At 48.7% G+C, this 17,409-nt stretch overlaps 1 protein-coding gene across 2 annotated transcripts; it reads left to right on the plus strand.

The window, feature by feature from the left end:
• The first annotated feature begins 3,201 nt into the window (after window positions 1–3,201).
• TUT1 (terminal uridylyl transferase 1, U6 snRNA-specific) lies at window positions 3,202–17,176 on the plus strand. 2 transcript variants are annotated; one of them, XM_083591099.1, is made up of 11 exons: window positions 3,269–3,380; window positions 4,448–4,529; window positions 5,453–5,643; window positions 9,021–9,230; window positions 9,819–9,933; window positions 10,014–10,144; window positions 12,060–12,292; window positions 13,281–13,390; window positions 14,608–14,730; window positions 15,157–15,249; window positions 16,010–17,176. In XM_083591099.1, the coding sequence occupies exons 3-11, from the start codon at window positions 5,629–5,631 to the stop codon at window positions 17,056–17,058; spliced, it is 2,079 nt and encodes a 692-aa protein (XP_083447225.1). In that variant the 5' UTR covers window positions 3,269–3,380; window positions 4,448–4,529; window positions 5,453–5,628; the 3' UTR covers window positions 17,059–17,176. The 2 variants fall into 2 exon arrangements, with proteins under 2 accessions (XP_083447224.1, XP_083447225.1); XM_083591098.1 differs by lacking the exon at window positions 4,448–4,529 and having other exon boundaries at window positions 3,202–3,380.
• The last annotated feature ends 233 nt before the right edge of the window (window positions 17,177–17,409 follow it).

A 17,409-nucleotide genomic window follows, 5' to 3' on the forward strand; every position in this document is an offset into this window, starting at 1 on the left:
TTCAATGGAAATAAGTCCTCACTTTTACCATTTTCATCCCTGCCATGTTGTTGTGGGCCCTAAAAAAATTCAGTTATCTCATGCAAGAGGATGGTGGAAACGGCACTGCCTTTCCGCTCTTAGCCCAGACAGTCTTCTAAGGCAAATCCCTTCTCTGACAGGCCCTACAGCTCTCTGCTAATCTCCCATCTCAGTCCTCATCTGGGATTAAACTATTTAGATTATAGAAATGCCCGTAGACTAATGTCTGTTCTGGTTGTGAAAGGCATAAAATGCACAGTGGCTTTTCAGGAACATTGGGAACCTTTCCTGCTGAAGACAGGCTGTAGCGATGGAGGGGGGGGGAGTGAGATCTTCAGGAAATCAAGAGACGCAGCATGGGGCCGGTGCTGGAGGAACAGGAAGCCATGCAGAGCCAGGAGGTTGCGCCATCTCCCGCCCCCGCTTTCTTACCCAGCATAACCCACGTGTTTCCTACTCATAACTGTACTGGTCTCTGGAGTGAGGATTTGAAAGTTTCAGAATGAAGGGGGAGTTGGCTATGACTGGTGACATAGTAACCCGAATCCCTCATGGATTGTCACAAGTTTGGCAACCTACATGTTTGGGCTTTGTACTAAACCACATTCTGGGACCCTGAGGCCCCTTTCCTTTCCAGGGGCCTCCATCATCTGGAGCAGGGATTTCTAAACTTCTTTCCTCCACGAACCACTTGAAAATTGCTAAGGGTCTCTGTGGACCACCTAATGTTACCGTTGCGCCTCTTGTAGCAATTGTAATGTGCTGTGCTAGCTGCCTTAGGAATTTTATTTTGTATTTTTATTGATTTTATTTCTTATACAATAAAATACAGTATTCCACAGAATTCAGACTATAGTACAGTAAAATGAAATATGAGCTTTTGCATACTTTCTCCCTTCTCTCACACTTAACCAACCTTGTAGGGCAATGGGAGCTTTGAGGATTAAGTGCAAGATTTAGTTCTAGGAAAGCTGAGAGGATTGAAGGTTGCTAAAACAAAAGTAGGTGCCAGTAAGAATATCAGAAGAGCATTGCTGGATCACTCAGAATGGCCCATCTAGTCCAGCATCCTGTTCTCACAGTGGCCAACCAGAGGCCTCAAAGGGAAGCCCACAAGTGGGACCCGAGTGCAAGAGTTCTGCAGTTTCCAATACAGTGGTACCTCGGGTTACATATGCTTCAGGTTACATACGCTTCAGGTTACAGACTCCGCTAACCCAGAAATAGTGCTTCAGGTTAAGAACTTTGCTTCAGGTTGAGAACAGAAATCGTGCTCCGGCAGCGGGAGGCCCCATTAGTTGAAGTGGTGCTTCAGGTTAAGAACAGTTTCAGGTTAAGAACAGACCTCCGGAACGAATTAAGTACTTAACCCGAGGTACCACTGTAACGCATTCAGGACACTGCCTGCAGTTATCTATCATGGCAGTGGGTTTATTCACAGCGAGGGCCAGATTCCCTTCTGGTGTGGCAGGAATATACCAGAGGTGGGCAGCAGCAGAGGCAAAAGTGAGCAGAGCAATGGAAGTTAATTGTACCTTTTGTATAGGCGATAATGGGAGTAAAGGCCTCTGCAGCCTTCCCAGGGCTTGAATTTCCTGTTTGCGACCCGGCGGCAGTAGTACCAAGAATTCTGTCTTAACTTGCCCAAGACAGAGAACCCCTCACATGCCTGAGGCTTCCTCAGCCTTTGGCTGCTTTGCTAAGCTACCTTAATGGTGTGGGTGTGCAGCTGGAAGCTGCCATTGTGCTCCAAGTTGTTTTAAATGCCGGGAACTTATAAAGGGTATGGCCCCTTTCCCAAAAGAGCTGCCCCACTATGAAATCTGGGCCTCCGCAACTTCTGTAAAAGGAACCACCAACTATTACCCATGAGCAAGCAATGCCAGAGGCCTGCAGGTAGCAGGTAAAAAGGTAAAGGTGCCTCTGACCATTAGGTCCAGTCACGGACGACTCGGGGGTTGCGCGCTCATCTCGCTCTATAGGCCGAGGGCGCCAGCGTTTGTCTGCAGGCAGCTTCTGGGTCATGTGGCCAGCATGACAGCTGCTTCTGGTGAACCAGAGCAGCGCACGGAAACACCGTTTAACTTCCCGCCAGAGTGGTACCTATATATCTACTTGCACTTTGACGTGCTTTTGAACTGCTAGGTTGGCAGGAGCAGGGACCGAGCACGGGAGCTCACCCCGTCACGGGGATTCGAACCGCCGACCTTCTGATCGGCAAGCCCTAGGCTCTGTGGTTTAGACCGCAGCGCCACCCGCGTCCCCACAAGGTAGCAGGTAACAGCCATCTATTCAGAACATTTTTAAACTGGGCAATTCCTCACAACACATTGTTGGTACCTTTCATATTACCCTTTGCTGACCTACTGGCAATACCTATTGTAGCTATCCTTCTGCACCATGGCTACTTTGTAACCCAGGATGGGGAACCCAAGAGCTTCTCTAGGTACACCTTGGGATGTCTCCCCAAGTCACAAACCTTCTCCAGCCTCAGTAGCTCCTGCTCTGCACCCTCCTTGGGCGTTTTTGCCTGCTTGGAATGTCCTTGCACTGTGAAAATGCTTGCTTACCAGGACAGAGAGATGTTGGAGTGGGAGGTCCCACCCATTTGTGTCTGGCACAGAGCTCCTTCCTTTGTTACCTTAATGGCCCATACTTAGAAGGTTATTACCTCACCTGGAAGCTAGCCTGGCTATTCCTGGAACTGAAGCTCTGCTGGATCCAGGAGTTAGAAGGGCGCTCAGGCGCACAATTTACCCCGCCAAAACTCGTAGCAATAAATACACAAATATGTGAAGGGAAGGGGAATAACATGTGTAAGGAATCTAATATGAGGTAGCTTTGGGGGGAGCTATGTAGGTGCAGAAATGGAAGAAATTCGCCTCCACCATCTTGTAGGCGAGGCGGTCCCTTCTTCCGTCCTCTTTTGGGCGAGAGGAGAGAACCACAGTCGTATTGGTGGGGGGACTTTTCCTATCCCTTTGGCAGGAATAAGCTCGGTAACGCCACATGCGGCTTCTAACACGCATATGGCGACCGCCGAATCGCAACCGGAAGTTTATTCTCCAAGCGAATTGCCCTGCACCCCTAGGAGCAACGACGGCGCGTGGAGGAAGAGAGAATTGCGCCTAGACCGGCGGAACCACAGAGTTGGGGAAGTAGCGTGTAACACTCGAGCTCTTCCGGCGGAAGTTGCGGAGCCAAGCATGGGAACCGCCGGGGACCTATTTATTGGAAGAAGCGGCCGCTGGCGGTGGGAGTGGCGAGCGCCGGAATGGCGGATTCGGGGCTGGGAGATGTGGAGTCTCTGCCCCGCGGGGGCTTTCGGTGTCGCCTCTGCCATGTGGCGGTGGCCAATAGTGAGTGGGGCCGAAGGTCGGGAGGTGGGGCCTGTGCTGCGGGTGTACAAAGGTTTTATACTGTCCTATGCACACGCACCAAAAGAGAGAACTCGGTCTAGTACTCTGCACGTGGCCAGAGGCACTCTCTTCTCTCTTGCTCAAATGCTTCCAAGGCTGAACTTGGACTCGAGTTAAGTGTTCTGTCTCGGAAGCGCAGGAGGGCAGAGATGGGGAATCGATGGCCCTTCAGGCTCCCATATCTTGGCCAGCGCTGATGGGAATTAAGAGCCCAGCAACGCCTGAAGGGCTGCAGTTGCTCAGCCCCTGCTGCCGGGTTACTCTTCTCCCCACCCCTTGCGAAATTCCTGTATATTTCAAAACTTTTCAGCTGAAGTGAAGGTTTTGGTGATATGAGGAAGTTGTGATGAAGGAAAACTTCGCCTGTTGCAGGGTTTTTAGGAGCCTCCTGAGAAGTAAAGTTACACACTTGAGGCAATCTTGCCTTACTTACGAACAGCAGCTAACGTACAAGAGTCCTAAACCATGGAAAGAAACGGCTTTCCTTGTGTTCTTAAGCAATGAATATATATGTATATTTTTTCTTCTGCAGGAGCAGCTGAGTTGACCTTTCCCCCTTTAGTAGGCACATGGAACAGTGGTTTTGCGAAAGGGCCCCATGCAGTTAAAATCAGTTTCATATTCCTCTGTATACACTTTCCAAGCTGTTGACATCTAGAAAACAGGGAGGCAAAAGCGCTCATGGCGTTCCAAATTTGGCCTTAATCAGTTATTGAAAAGCATTATCCATACCAATTTTGAGTGATGGGGAAGACTATTGATATGTTCTTATTTATTAAATTTATATACTGTCCTGCATCTGAAGATCGCATGGCAGTTTACAACATAAAAACATAGTAATATAATAGCAGAACAACAACACCCATGCACATTTAAATGTCATATATTGTTGTATCACTCAGAGGCCTGGTTGAAGAGGAATGTTTTCACCTGGCACCTAAAAATATGTAATGAAGGCACCAAGTGTGCCTTATATAAATAAATCCTTATTTTTGCAATGTAAACAGCTTACAAACAGATTTCAAAGTGATGGAAGACCACCCCTTTGCCTCCCTCACACCTGATGCCACATAAGACATCAGAAGTAGGGTAGGTGGGCTGTAGTTTTTGGGGAAATGCCCTTGTGAAGCCCACTACAGTGACCAGACACCGGTTCAAAATGGCTTTTATCTGATTTTTATGTCAGGTATGTCATTTTGATGTTTTGGGTGACATCTGCATATTGGTGCTATCCAACTCCAAATCCCCTGATTTCACCCAGCTTCATATGGATGTTAACTATTTTTATTTGTGTGTGCGTGTTTTGTTAACAGATTCATTTGAAAGTGAAGGTTTCAGGTTACTTTAAGTGGCAAGTTACTTTAATGGCCCCCTGAGCCTTATATCTCAGCTCGATCATTGAGATAATCCACAGGAGCATTGTAATGGTGCCCTGTGTAATAGAGGCCTGACTGACCTCAGCTAAAAATCAGCCATTTGGTGTTGCTGGTCCCATGTGATGGAAAACTTCGGCAGAGATTTGGCAGGCACGCTCACTTTTGACTTTCAAACACCTCTTGAAGACTTATTTTTATGTTGATAAGCCTATTCAGTTTTAAGAGTAGACAGGCATTTTAACAATGATTTTGTGTGTTAATGGCATTTTATGTTTTGCTGTATTTGTATTGTATATATCATAGTAGACTGCCTTGATAGTTTGCATCAGATGGCGGAATGTAAATACTTTTATATTATTACCATTTATTTATTCAACTTGTATCCAGCCTTTCCTCCCAAAGGAGTCCAGGGTGGCAAACTACAAAAATCATTCTAAAACCAATATAAGTATCTTTGGAGTTCTGTGTTGGAGTAAGTGTGTTGGAGTTCTGGAACTGTTTTTATTATACTTGGTTTGCATCGTATTGCTTTTAAATGTTTATTGATGTAAACTGCTCTGGGGTCATCATGTCAAAAGAGCAGTATTAAAAGCTGATTAAAATAAGCAAACAAAAGCCTTGGTTTTTCTGCTGCAGAGCCCAGCCTGGATGACCACCTTCGTGGGAAGAAACACCAGCGCTTGGAAAACCTCCGCACTGTCCGGCAGGCCCAAGAGCTTCGCAGTGTGTTTGTCAGTGGTTTTCGGAAAGGGACACCAGCCTCTGAGCTGAGTGATTATTTCCAGGCCTATGGGGAGGTGGCCAATGTGGTAATGGACAAGGATAAGGTATAGCCTTCGGCATCAAATTAGTAAAACCTTGATAGCTGCTTCTTGGGAAGATAGGAAGCTGCCTTAAACTGAACCAGGGGGTCCATCTAGCTCAGTATTGTTTACTCTGATGGGCAGCAGCTCTCCAGGGCTTCAGGGGGGTTATTTCTCATTCCTACCTGGAGATGCTGGGGATTGAACCGGGGTCTTTGCATGCCAAGCAGATACTTTGCCACTGAGCAAAAGAAAGAGCACATACAGCAAGAGACATAAAGCACTATATTAAAATGGTTTCAGTTCTCCCTTCAGTTCATTTCACAGAGAATGATACCATCCAAGAGTGTATTAACTTTACTTTTGGGTTCCTACCACTTTCAGTATTTAACACACTCCGTTGAATAAGCTTTGCAGGGGAGCAGGAAAATAAACTTTATGAGACAGATAAGAACATAAGAGGGACGCGGGTGGTGCTGTGGGTTAAACCACAGAGCCTAGGACTTGCCGATCAGAAGGTCGGCGGTTTGAATCCCCGCGACGGGGTGAGCTCCCATTGCTCGTTCCCTGCTCCTGCCAACCTAGCAGTTCAAAAGCACGTCAAAGTGCAAGTAGATAAATAGGTACCACTCCGGCGGGAAGGTAAATGGCGTTAACGTGCGCTGCTCTGGTTCGCCAGAAGCGGCTTAGTCATGCTGGCCACGTGACCTGGAAGCTGTACGCCGGCTCCCTCGGCCAGTAAAGCGAGATGAGCGCCACAACCCCAGAGTCGGCCACGACTGGACCTAATGGTCAGGGGTCCCTTTACCTTTACCTTAAGAACATAAGGAGAGCCTGCTGGATCAGGCCAGTGGCCTATCTAGTTCAGCATCCTGTTCACACAGTGGCCCACCAGATGCCTCTGGGTAGCATGCAAGCAAGGCCTGAGTGCAAGAGCCCTCTGCCCTCCTGTGCTTTCCAGCAGCTGATAATCATTTTTAAAATATTTTATTAATTTTCCAAAAATAACAGAGATAAAAAACAACAACAATACATCTTCATAATCAAACATAAAAAGAAAAAAGTTGACTTTCCCTTAGTCCCTTCCCTGGTTCTATTGTTTAGCATCATACCACATCTCCATTTTATATTGAAAAATCATTGAAATTACTTATTTTCTATTCATAATGTCATTACAAGTACAGTCATACCTCGGGTTGAAGTAGCTTCAGGATGAGCGTTTTCGGGTTGCGCTCCGCAGCGACCTGGAAGTAAAGGAGCGCGTTACTTCTGGGTTTCGCCGCATGCGCAGACGCTCAAAATGATGTCATGCGCGGAAGCGGCAAATCGAGACCCGCACAGTTGCAGGTTGCGTTCACTTCAGGATGCGAACGGGGCTCCGGAACGGATCCCGTTCGCATCCAGAGGTACCACTGTATTTCTAAAATCCTGCTAATGTACAGTGGTACCTCGGGTTAAGTACTTAATTCGTTCCGGAGGTCTGTTCTTAACCTGAAACTGTTCTTAACCTGAAGCACCCCTTTAGCTAATGGGGCCTCCTGCAGCTGCTGCACCGCCGGGGCATGATTTCTGTTCTCATCCTGAAGCAAGTTCTTAACCTGAAGCACGATTTCTGGGTTAGCGGAGTCTGTAACCTGAAGCGTATGTAACCTGAAGCGTATGTAACCCAAGGTACCACTGTATTAACCTGTCTTATCAGCCCAGCAGCTGATATTCAGAAGCCTGCTTCCTCTGACAGTGGAAGCACAGAGTGTAGCCATCCTGGCTAATAACCATTGATAGCCTTTATCTCCGTGAATTTGTCTCCTCCTCTTTCAAAGCCATCCAAGTTGGTGACCATCCCTGCCTTCTTTGGGGTCAAGTTCCATAACTGAACAATGCACCGCGTGAAGAAGAACTTTCTTTTATCTGCCCTGAATGTTCTAATATTCAGCTTAATTGGATGTTCCCAAGAGAGAGGGAGAACAACCTTTCTCTGTCCACTTTCTCCCTGCCGTGCCTAATTTTTTCCACCTCTGTCACCTCACCTCTTGCCTGCTTTTTTCTTGAAACTACAAAACCCCAAATGCTGGAACCTTTCATCACAGGGGAGTTGCTCTCTCCTCGTGACCATTTTGGTTGCCCTTTCCTGAATATTTCCCAACTCCTTTGTTCCCAAGACTTAAAGAGGCTTAACCTTCAAAAGCTTTTCACATGCAGCTTTATTGGCAGTAAATTCCATTGAGCACAGTGGGACTTCTGAGTAAACTCACGTAGGAGTGGGTTGCATGTTTTCAAAATAACATTCCATTGGGGAAAATCCAACTGCAGCAGGCCTGGGGAGTTGCTCACAGTCATTTTAATGATCATTCTATTCTGCTTGTAATGGTCTTTTAGAAATGTTTTTATATTGCTGTACACTGCCCTGACATTTTTGTCGGAGGACAATACACAGAAATATTTCCTGCCCTCTGGACCACCTAGCTGGAGGAGGAATTACCGTATTTTTCGCTCTATTGGACGCACCGGACCATAGGAGGGGGAGAACAGGAAAAAAAATTTTCCCCCTTGTTCTCCCCCTCTAAGTCAAGGTGCGTTCTATGCGTTCAAGGTGCGTTCACCCGAAGCCTCCGGAGCCCAGCGGGAGTTCCCGCTGGGCTCTGGAGGCTTTGGGTTCCTTTCGACCTGCTCTTTGGGTCTGGCGGGGGGGGGAGCGCTGCTTTCCCCCACCGCCAGCCCCAAAGACCAGGTCGGGGAACAGCGGGAAGGCGGCGCTCTGCTTCCCCGCTGTCCCTCCAGCTTGTGGGACTGGCGGTGGGGAAAGCAGCGCTTCTCCCCACCACCAGCCTCCAAACCAGGTCGGGGAACAGTGGGAAGACGGCGCTCCGCCTCCCCGCTGTCCCCCGAGCTTGTGGGGCTGGCGGTGGGGAGAAGCGCTGCTTTCCCCACCGCCAGCCTCCACACCAGGTCGGGTTGGGAGGCTGCTATCCGCAAGCCTTGGGAGCCCAGCGGGAACTCCCGCCGGGCTCCCCAGGCTTGCGGATATCTACCCGAAGCCTGGAGAGCGAGAGGGGTCAGTGCGCACCGACCCCTCTTGCTCTCCAGGCTTCAGCGAAAGCCTGCATTCGCTCCATAGGATGCACACACATTTCCCCTTCATTTTTGGAGGGGGAAAAGTGCGTTCTATAGAGGGAAAAATACGGTATTTGTTAACTCAGAAAGCCTTCATCATGCATTTCAAGTGCTTGTTCATCCTAATAAAGGGTGTTGTTTCTCTTGATCTGTTCATTCTGTTTTAAAGACATTAATCTATTAAGGCGGAGCATGCATTGTAGCTTCTTTTTTCTAGACAGGGCAGGAGGATTGTGAGAGGACCCAGAAACTGACATTCTTTTCTTTTCTCTTGCCTCACCCGCTGCTAGGGAGTCTATGCGATTGTGGAGCTACAGAATGAGACAGTGCTGGAGAAAGTATTGGCACAGCCCCAGCACAGCCTGGGGGGTCAGAAGCTGCGTGTCAAGCCTCGAGAGAAGAAGGACTTCAAATACACGCCCCCCAGGAAGCAGGGGTCAGCCAGGCAAGGACAGCTGAGCCCCGAGAAGCTGGCACAAAAGTTGTGCCAAGCTGACAACGTGAGTGAACTCTGGTTTCTTTTTCTTGCCCTGTCTATAACTTATTCCTGATCCCAAGTGCTGGAGGAGACTGAATGGAAGTGGTTGCTTGACAGGGCTAGTAACAGCTTTAAAAGTATTAAACCCAAAGCCTTGCTATTGGTCTCCTGCCTGCAGGTGGGCAAAGGGCTGTAGCTCATCAGCAGAGTATTTGCTTTGTGTGCAGAAGGTCCCAGGTTCAATCCCTGGTATAGGAAAGATTCCATGTCTGAAACCCTGCAGAGCTGCCAGCCAGTGCAGACGGTAGAGAGCTAGATGGATGTAATGGTCTGATTCTGTATGAGGCAATTTCCTGTGCTCCTTTTTAAACCAGCTGTTCAGTTAGGATCATGGGGACTGGAATATTCCTTTGTTTTTAGGGCAGAAACCATAGCTCTGTGGTGGAGTATCTGCATGCAGGAAGTCCCAGGTTCAAGCCCAGGCATCTGCAATCAGACTCCTGTCTGAAATCCTGAACAGCTGCTACCAATCAGTGTAGACACTACTGGCCTAGACGACCCCAATAGTCTGACGGGTATAAGGCAGCTTCCTTTGTTCCTATGTTTCCAGGTGGATGCCCAGATGTCTTTGATGGTGCAGCTCTTTGAGTTCTCCGAGAGCGAACGACGCCTGCGGGACTTGCTGGTCACTCTCTTCCAGGAGGTGTTCCTGGAGTTTTTCCCCGGTAAGCTGCTGCCCTGGACCTCTGCTGATTGTCCAACCTTGGATCTTCATTTGACCTTTCACCCCCCTCTCCATGCCCAGGTTCTGCTGTTCTCCCCTTTGGTTCCTCGGTGAATGGCTTCGATGTCTCTGGCTGCGACCTGGATTTGTTCCTGGACCTCGAGAAGACAAAAAACTTCCAGGCCTCTGCCAAGCGACCTAGCGGGCCACAGGTGAGACCCAGAGCAGAGGACATTAACAGCAGGCGGAGTTACAAATGTCTCCTTCAGTCTGTCTTAGACTAGGAGTGGGAAACCCTTTCAGTCTGACAGCCACCATTCCTGCTAGGCAACCTTTCAGGCAGTGGGTCATGGCATGTGGGCCTTGGAAGCCTGCCCAAAAAGGAATCTGGCCCTGAGACTGAAAAAGATTTCCTGCTCCTGGTGCAGTAGTGATGCCGTCCTCCATTAATCAGCAGCCCTAGTTGTAGCTACTGTTATTCTTGCATGGATCTGGCTGTCATGAGCCGAGGGTGATGGCTGCTACCTTGTCAAACTGATGGAGTTGAGGTTAGTTGACTGTTCACCACCATGATGTCAAATGGAACATCCCTGTCCAGAGACAGTGTATTTCAGAATTCCAGAGGTCAGTGGCATAGGAAGTTGCTTTAAGCTGAATCAGTGGAGTCCATAAGGGCCTGTCCCCAGCTGGCCCCTGCTTACCCACTTCCTTACTTCCTTTTTTTAAAAAAAAATATAGATAATTTTTATATTAGTTTTTTTTTAACATATCATTTTCAACAGTAATTAAACATACTTTTACATCTTATTCAAATTTTTGACTTCCATCAATCCTGTCTGAAAATTTTCCAATCTAATCTCTCAGTGTGCATTTCTTATCTTCCCTATTACATTTCAAACTCATAACCAATATCTCTATCTTTTATACTTTGTAACACTTGGTATATTTCTCCTTACAAAACTTCTTGTAGTCCTACTAGCGTAATTTGTTGATTACAGTTGCTCTTCAAATAATTCATCTACTTCTTCCAATCTTCTGTAAATCTCTGGTCCCGCAGGTTTCGAATCCTTCCTGTCATTCTGCATAGTCCATTAATTTCGTCTGCCATTCTTCTTTCGTCGGAATTTCTTCTTGTTTCCATTTCTGGGCTAATAATACTCTTGCTGCAACCCACTTCCTTCCTTCCAACCAGTCTAGGAGGTGGCACCTAGTCTAAGTGTTGCCTTTGTAGAATGCTGTAGGGAGGAGGATGGAGACAAGAGCAGATCTTCTTGGTTCCATCTATCCTTGGCTGCGGGTCCCCCTACTGCTGGGTTTCCTCTCTTCCCACCCTGCCGGTCCTAATCAGCACTAGCTCTCACAGCTTCCAAGGTGCCGCATGCAAAAGTGGGTGGACTAATGGATGTGACTCTCTTGCCTTTGTACAGCAGGCACTCACAAGTCAGAGGTTGCTGCTACCTGCACAAAATTCTCTCCATCCCCCATCCGGTAACCTAGACACATGCTTCCTGTTCACTGACAGATTCCAGCCAAGGAAAAGCACTCGGGGGTGTGGAGCAGGGCTGGAGAAGGCGGAGTGGCCAGTTAGAGATGCCTAGAGGCCTCCATTCTCTCCACCCTTGTTTTAGGCCTCATGTCCACTATACATTTAAAGCAGTATCCTCCTACTTTTAAACAGTCACGGCTTCCCCCCAAAGGATCCTGGGAAGTGTAGTTTGTTAAGGGTGCTGAGAGTGGTTAGGAGACACATGCCCCATTCCACCCCCACAGAGCTGCAGTTTCTAGAGCGGTTAACAATCAGTCCCTCTTCTCGGGGAACCCTGGGAATTGTAGCGTGCAGGTGCAAGATTCAGTCACCAGCATTTCCAGGCAAGGCTGGGAAAGATAGCTTGTCTGAAACCTGCTGCCGCTTGGACAGTGCAGTGTTAGCCGTTCCGTTGTTCCAACCTGGTATAAGGCAGATTCCTACACTGAAAAGAGGTCTGCAACGCACTAGAATCTATAAGAAGTGCTGGGAGAGATCTGAAACCCAGGAGAGATGCTGCCAGTCAGAGTAGCCAGCACTGGGCCAGACAGAGAAACACTCAGGATAAAAACAGCTTGTTCCAAATGCACCTTCTCCTCCAGGCTGAGGATGGAGCCAGCGTGGAGCTGGACTCGTGCTCGGAGGACTCGATCCTGAGCGATATTGACTTGGCTTCCGCCACAGTGCCTGAAGTGCTGGAGTTGGTTGCCGCCGTGATGCGGAAGTGCGTTCCGGGAGTCCACAATGTCCAGGCCGTGCTGACTGCCCGTCGGCCGGTTGTCAAGTTTTGGCACAAGGAATCGGGCCTGCGTGGTGACATCTCCATAAAAAACAAGTACGGGGGCTGTGCGTGTGTTTGTGTGCGTGAATCCCTTTACTAAATTTCGCGTTGTTGTTTTACACCTTTGGCCCTCCTGGATGTTGCTGAACCATAACTCCCATCACCCCTGGCTGTTGCCCATGCTTGCTAGGGCTAATGGGAGCTTTTGTTTTGCAACATCTGGAGGGCCAAAGGTAATAATAATAATAATAATAATAATAATAATAATAATAATTATTATTATTATTATTATTATTATTATTATTATTATTATTATTATTTTATTTTATTATTTATTTGTACCCCGCCCATCTGGCTGGGTCCCCCCAGCCACTCTGGGCGGCTTCAAACAAACCACTAAAATACAATAGGTTCTTTCCATTTTATTTATTATTAATAATTTATTGAATTTATAGCCTGCCTTTCCTCCTAAGGAGACCAGGGCAGCAAAAAGTTACACGATTAAAAAACCAAAAATAAAACAAAATGCATTCTACAATAGATTAAAACATACTGAAACTAGTTACAGATAAAACATTCTAACATACAATTACAATTTAAAACATAGACTTTCTTCCAATGATCTCAAGGTTTCCAGGAACAGTATTCTTCAGCCACCAAATGCCTTGATAAACAGGAACATTTTCAGATTCCTCATAAAAGTTAAGAATCATGGAGACAGGCACACAATGCTGGGGAGGACATTGCACAGTCAGGGAGCCACCACTGAAAAGGTCATGTCACAGGTCAGTGCCAGTCGGGCAGCCCCCAGTGGTGGCACTACGAACACGGCCATTTAAGTACACGAGGTCTCAGGGAATTGTTTCTTAGGAGTTGATTTCCTCTCTCATTTTGGTGCTTGATATTTTCAAAATGAGACTGATGTTGCAAATGAGACACTTTCCCCACTTCCATTTTAGCTATATGCTCCGGGGGTGCAGGGTAGCTGCCTCGTTGTGTCAGGGTCCTGACTTACTGTCTCTGGATTCTCTCTCCATGGTAGGCTGGCCATCTGCAACACGCGCTTCCTGCAGCTTTGCACCGAGATGGACGAGCGAGTGCGGCCTTTGGTCTATGTAGTGCGCTATTGGGCAAAGCAGCAGGCGCTGGCAGGTAAAGTGGAGAAACAAGGGGGGGGGAGGGGACTCAACAAAACTTGTGAATGGAGAGGACAGCCCATAGCAACTCAGTGGTGGAGCATCTGCTTTGCATCCAGAAGGTCTCTGGTTCAGTCTTCAGCATCTTTAGCTTGGGCTTGGAGAGACTCCTTGCTTGGGTCCCTGGAGGGTTGTCGCCCATCAGTGTAAACACCTGAGATGTACATTTTTAGGACCCCCTTTATTCCTTTGAAGGGACGCGGGTGGCGCTGTGGGTTAAACCACAGAGCCTTGGACTTGCCGATCAGAAGGTCGGCGGTTCGAATCCCCGCAACGGGGTGGGCTCCCATTGCTCGGTCCCTGCTCCTGCCAACCTAGCAGTTCGAAAGCACGTCAAAGTGCAAGTAGATAAATAGGTGCCACTCAGGCGGGAAGGTAAACGCGTTTCTGTGTGCTGCTCTGGTTCGCCAGAAGCAGCTTAGTCATGCTGGCCACATGACCTGGAAGCTGTACGCCGGCTCCCTTGGCCAATAAAGCAAGATGAGCGCCGCAACCCCAGAGTCGGCCATGACTGGACCTAATAGTCAGGGGTCCCTTTACCTTTATCTTATTCCTTTGACTGCAGTTCATTTAAATACTGAATTTTAAATTGTTGTAACCTGCTAGCGAAGTGCAGGTAATAAATTTAATCATCGCCATCATTTGGAGCTACAAAAATGTGCCATGGGTGTCAGCTACAAAATGGCTGCCATGGAGGGTCTAGCCTAACATGGAATGGCCACCACATCTAAAAGAGCAGACTGAGAGATGAAGGCCTACAAAATAATGTGGGCATTCCCTGACTCCCCACAACCAGCCATCCCATCACTGAGGAAAGGGAGCCTCTGCCAGTCACTCCCTCATTGCATCTGTCCCCTGTTCAGAATGGAGGGGAGGAGCCAATCAAATGTAGGTATGTTTAAGGGGGCGTGTTCACTGTTGATTGGCTGAGCCAGTGCAAACAGGAACTGAACCACAAGAGCAAATGTCTACTTTGGGTTTTAAGAGGTATATTTACTGAGACCTTTCGTAGGTACCATGAGGGTTTCTGGTGACCAAGGGCGCCACGTTGGTGATCCCTGTGATAAAGCTTTGGATTCTGCAGGCTGTGGCCCAGGGAGGGAAATTTCCGGTGGCAGTGGCAAGCCAGAGCTTTATTTCCACTTAACACTACCTCCTTTCCTCTCTTGACAGGGAACCCATTTGGCGGAGGCCCCCTCCTCAATAACTATGCCCTGACCCTGCTGGTGCTTTTCTTCCTGCAGACACGCACCCCACCCATTCTACCTACGGTCGCCCACTTGAAGGAACTCTCAGGTACCTACCCTCCCACCCCCAAAAAGCAATCTGGCGTTCTGAACAGCTTTATTTATCGCTTAGCTAGATCCTGGTTTTGCCCTCGTTATTTATGTTGTACAAATGGTTAACACCCACTTTCGGCTTCCGTGTGGGAGGAAAAGCGAGGTGCAAGTATTGAGTGATATTCCCAGTCCCTGCAGCCACTGGCTACACACAGATGTCTTTGGACCTGTCTGTTCTGGTGAGATCACCTGGAATGAGGACAGCGATTCATTTGATGCTGAAAGACACTTACCTGGGGAGGGAAGGGTTCAGGGTTCATTTTGTTGTTCATTTTTTGAAATGTAAAAGATTAATAAATCTAAAGATTAATACACACACACAAATGTGATATTCCTGGCAATGCTTCTGGAAAGAGCGTTCTCACTCTCCTCTGCTCCCTAGTGGAAGAGGAACACACTGTGGTGGATGGATGGGACTGCAGCTTCCCCAAGGATTCTGCACGGCTGGAGCCCAGCGGGAACAAGGAAGATCTTTGTGAGTTGCTCTCAGGAGGTTAAAACCCAGATTAAAGTGGAAACTTTCCTGTTATTCTCCTTTAAATGTGCAGGTGGGAGTCTAGGACATTGGCCATAGCTCAGTGGGACAGTATCTGCTTTACATGCAGAAGAAGGTCCCCGTTCAATCTCCAGGTGGGGCTGGGAATGTCTTCTGCCTAAAAGTCCTGGAGCTGCCAGTCCATGTGGACAGGACTGAGTTAAACAGGTGGTCTGCCTCTGCATAAGGCACCTCCCTTTTTATATCTTCACTTTATTTAGAACAGTGGTTCCCAAACTCGGGTCTCCAGCTGTTTTTGGACTACAACTCCCATCATCCCTAGATAGCAAGACCAGTGGCGAGGGATGATGGGAATTGTAGTCCAAAAGCAGCTGGAGACCCAAGTTTGGGAAACACTTATTTGGAACCATGAGGGCTAGAATCCTTATTTTTAGGGGAAGGGGAGCAGCTCGGTGGTGAAGCACCTGCGTTGACTGCAGAAGGTTCCAGGTTGAATCCCAGGCATCTCCAGGTAGGACTGGAGATAGCTTCCTGGTAGAGCTGGGATGAGATTCCCTGCTTTGAAACTGACTGCTGCCTGTCAGCGTAGACAAGACTGGTGCAAGAGGGACCAGTGGTTTGACATAGTATAAGGGAGCTTCCTATGTGATGTAAGCACTGAATTGCTGTTGGTAGTACTTTGTGGAAAACCTCCCTCGCATCTCCATGGCTCACTGGCTGCCGGCCTCTTACTTTCCAGGCTCTCTCCTGTCCGAGTTCTTCCGCGTCTTCGAGGATTACGACTTCGCTGGCTGCGTGATCTCGCTGTGGGAGGGCCGTCCGCTGCCTCTGCCCAGCTTCCTGTCCTCCTCTGAAGCGGGCAGCAAGCTCAAGCTGGGGCCCTTCAACCTCCAGGACCCCTTTGAGCAGAGCCACAACGTCGCCGCCAACGTCAACGAGAAGACGGCGCTGCGGTTCCAGCGCTGCTGTTGCAACGCAGCCAAGTACTGCCGCAGCCTGCAGTACCAGCGCAAGTCCAGCAAGGGCAAGATCTGGGGGCTCGTCCGCCTGTTTCAGCCGGGCGCCACCGAAGCTCCGGTTGCTGAGAACTTTGTCATTGGCCTTCCCCTAACAATGGCGGTGCCGCCCACTCAAGCCCATGAGCTTCTGGGCCAGGCCAGGGACTTCCACCTACTTTGGTTCCAGAAGGTGTGTGCTAGCGTAGCCTTCGTCTTAAGGGACGTGCTCAAATGTAGCTGTGTGGAGGTGGGGCAGGGGCTTGGGGAGGAGCAGGAAGTCTCTGAGGTGAAACAGGAAGAGAAGGAGTTAGAAGCAAAGACTCAGCAGCTGTCGGTAGGGTCCAAGCGCCCTCTAGACGAGGGAGGGAGCAATGTCTCTCTGCCCGCTAAAAGGCTGCGAGTTGATGATTTGCTCCCTGGTGAGGAGAGCATGACCTGGAACTGCGCCGTCTGGCATCGCGTGTGGCTGGGCCGCCGTCGCATCCGGCGGCAGCTCCAGGGCCCAGAGCCCGAAACCCAGCAGCAAAAGGCCAACTCCTTGGAGCTGGAAGCAAAAGTGTCCGAGGCCATTTCCCAGCAGGAGTGCGAAGCAAGGCCCACACACCCTCTCTTCCAGTTCACAGTTTGTGCCCAGGCCAGCAGGGGTGGCACTTCCCGCGATCAAGACACACGCATCAGCCTGAGATTCTCGACAGACCCTGAGCAAGTGTCCGTCTTCCAGGAGTTCTTCCACTTCCTGCAAGGTTTTTTGCCCCGAATGGTGGAGCAGCACCTGGTTAGCAAGGCCTGAGTCCCCCAAGAGAGGGCATCAAGCTATGTATTTGTAAACAGTTACAGATTTGTGTTTATTTATTTTTGCATATTTTTCTTACTGCCAATGTGAATATGAAAACATGGCCAAAACCCTTTTCCACGTCTCTCATTCTTTGTTTCATTTATTCTTATCGTGCCTCAAAGTGACAAGAAGGAGCACAGATTTAACCTCTGTGTCTTCGTTTGTGTCTTTACAGCCTGAGCCAAGGGTGGGGAACCGCTAGCCTGCAGACCAAATTTAGCCCACCAAACATCCCCTAGTGGCCCACAAGGCTGTTTTCACCAAGTCACGGCCACCCACCCCTACCTGATGACATATGTAGCTTCA

This window comes from Podarcis filfolensis (assembly GCF_964270895.1).
Source record: "Podarcis filfolensis genome assembly, chromosome: 16".
NCBI lineage: Eukaryota > Metazoa > Chordata > Lepidosauria > Squamata > Lacertidae > Podarcis > Podarcis filfolensis.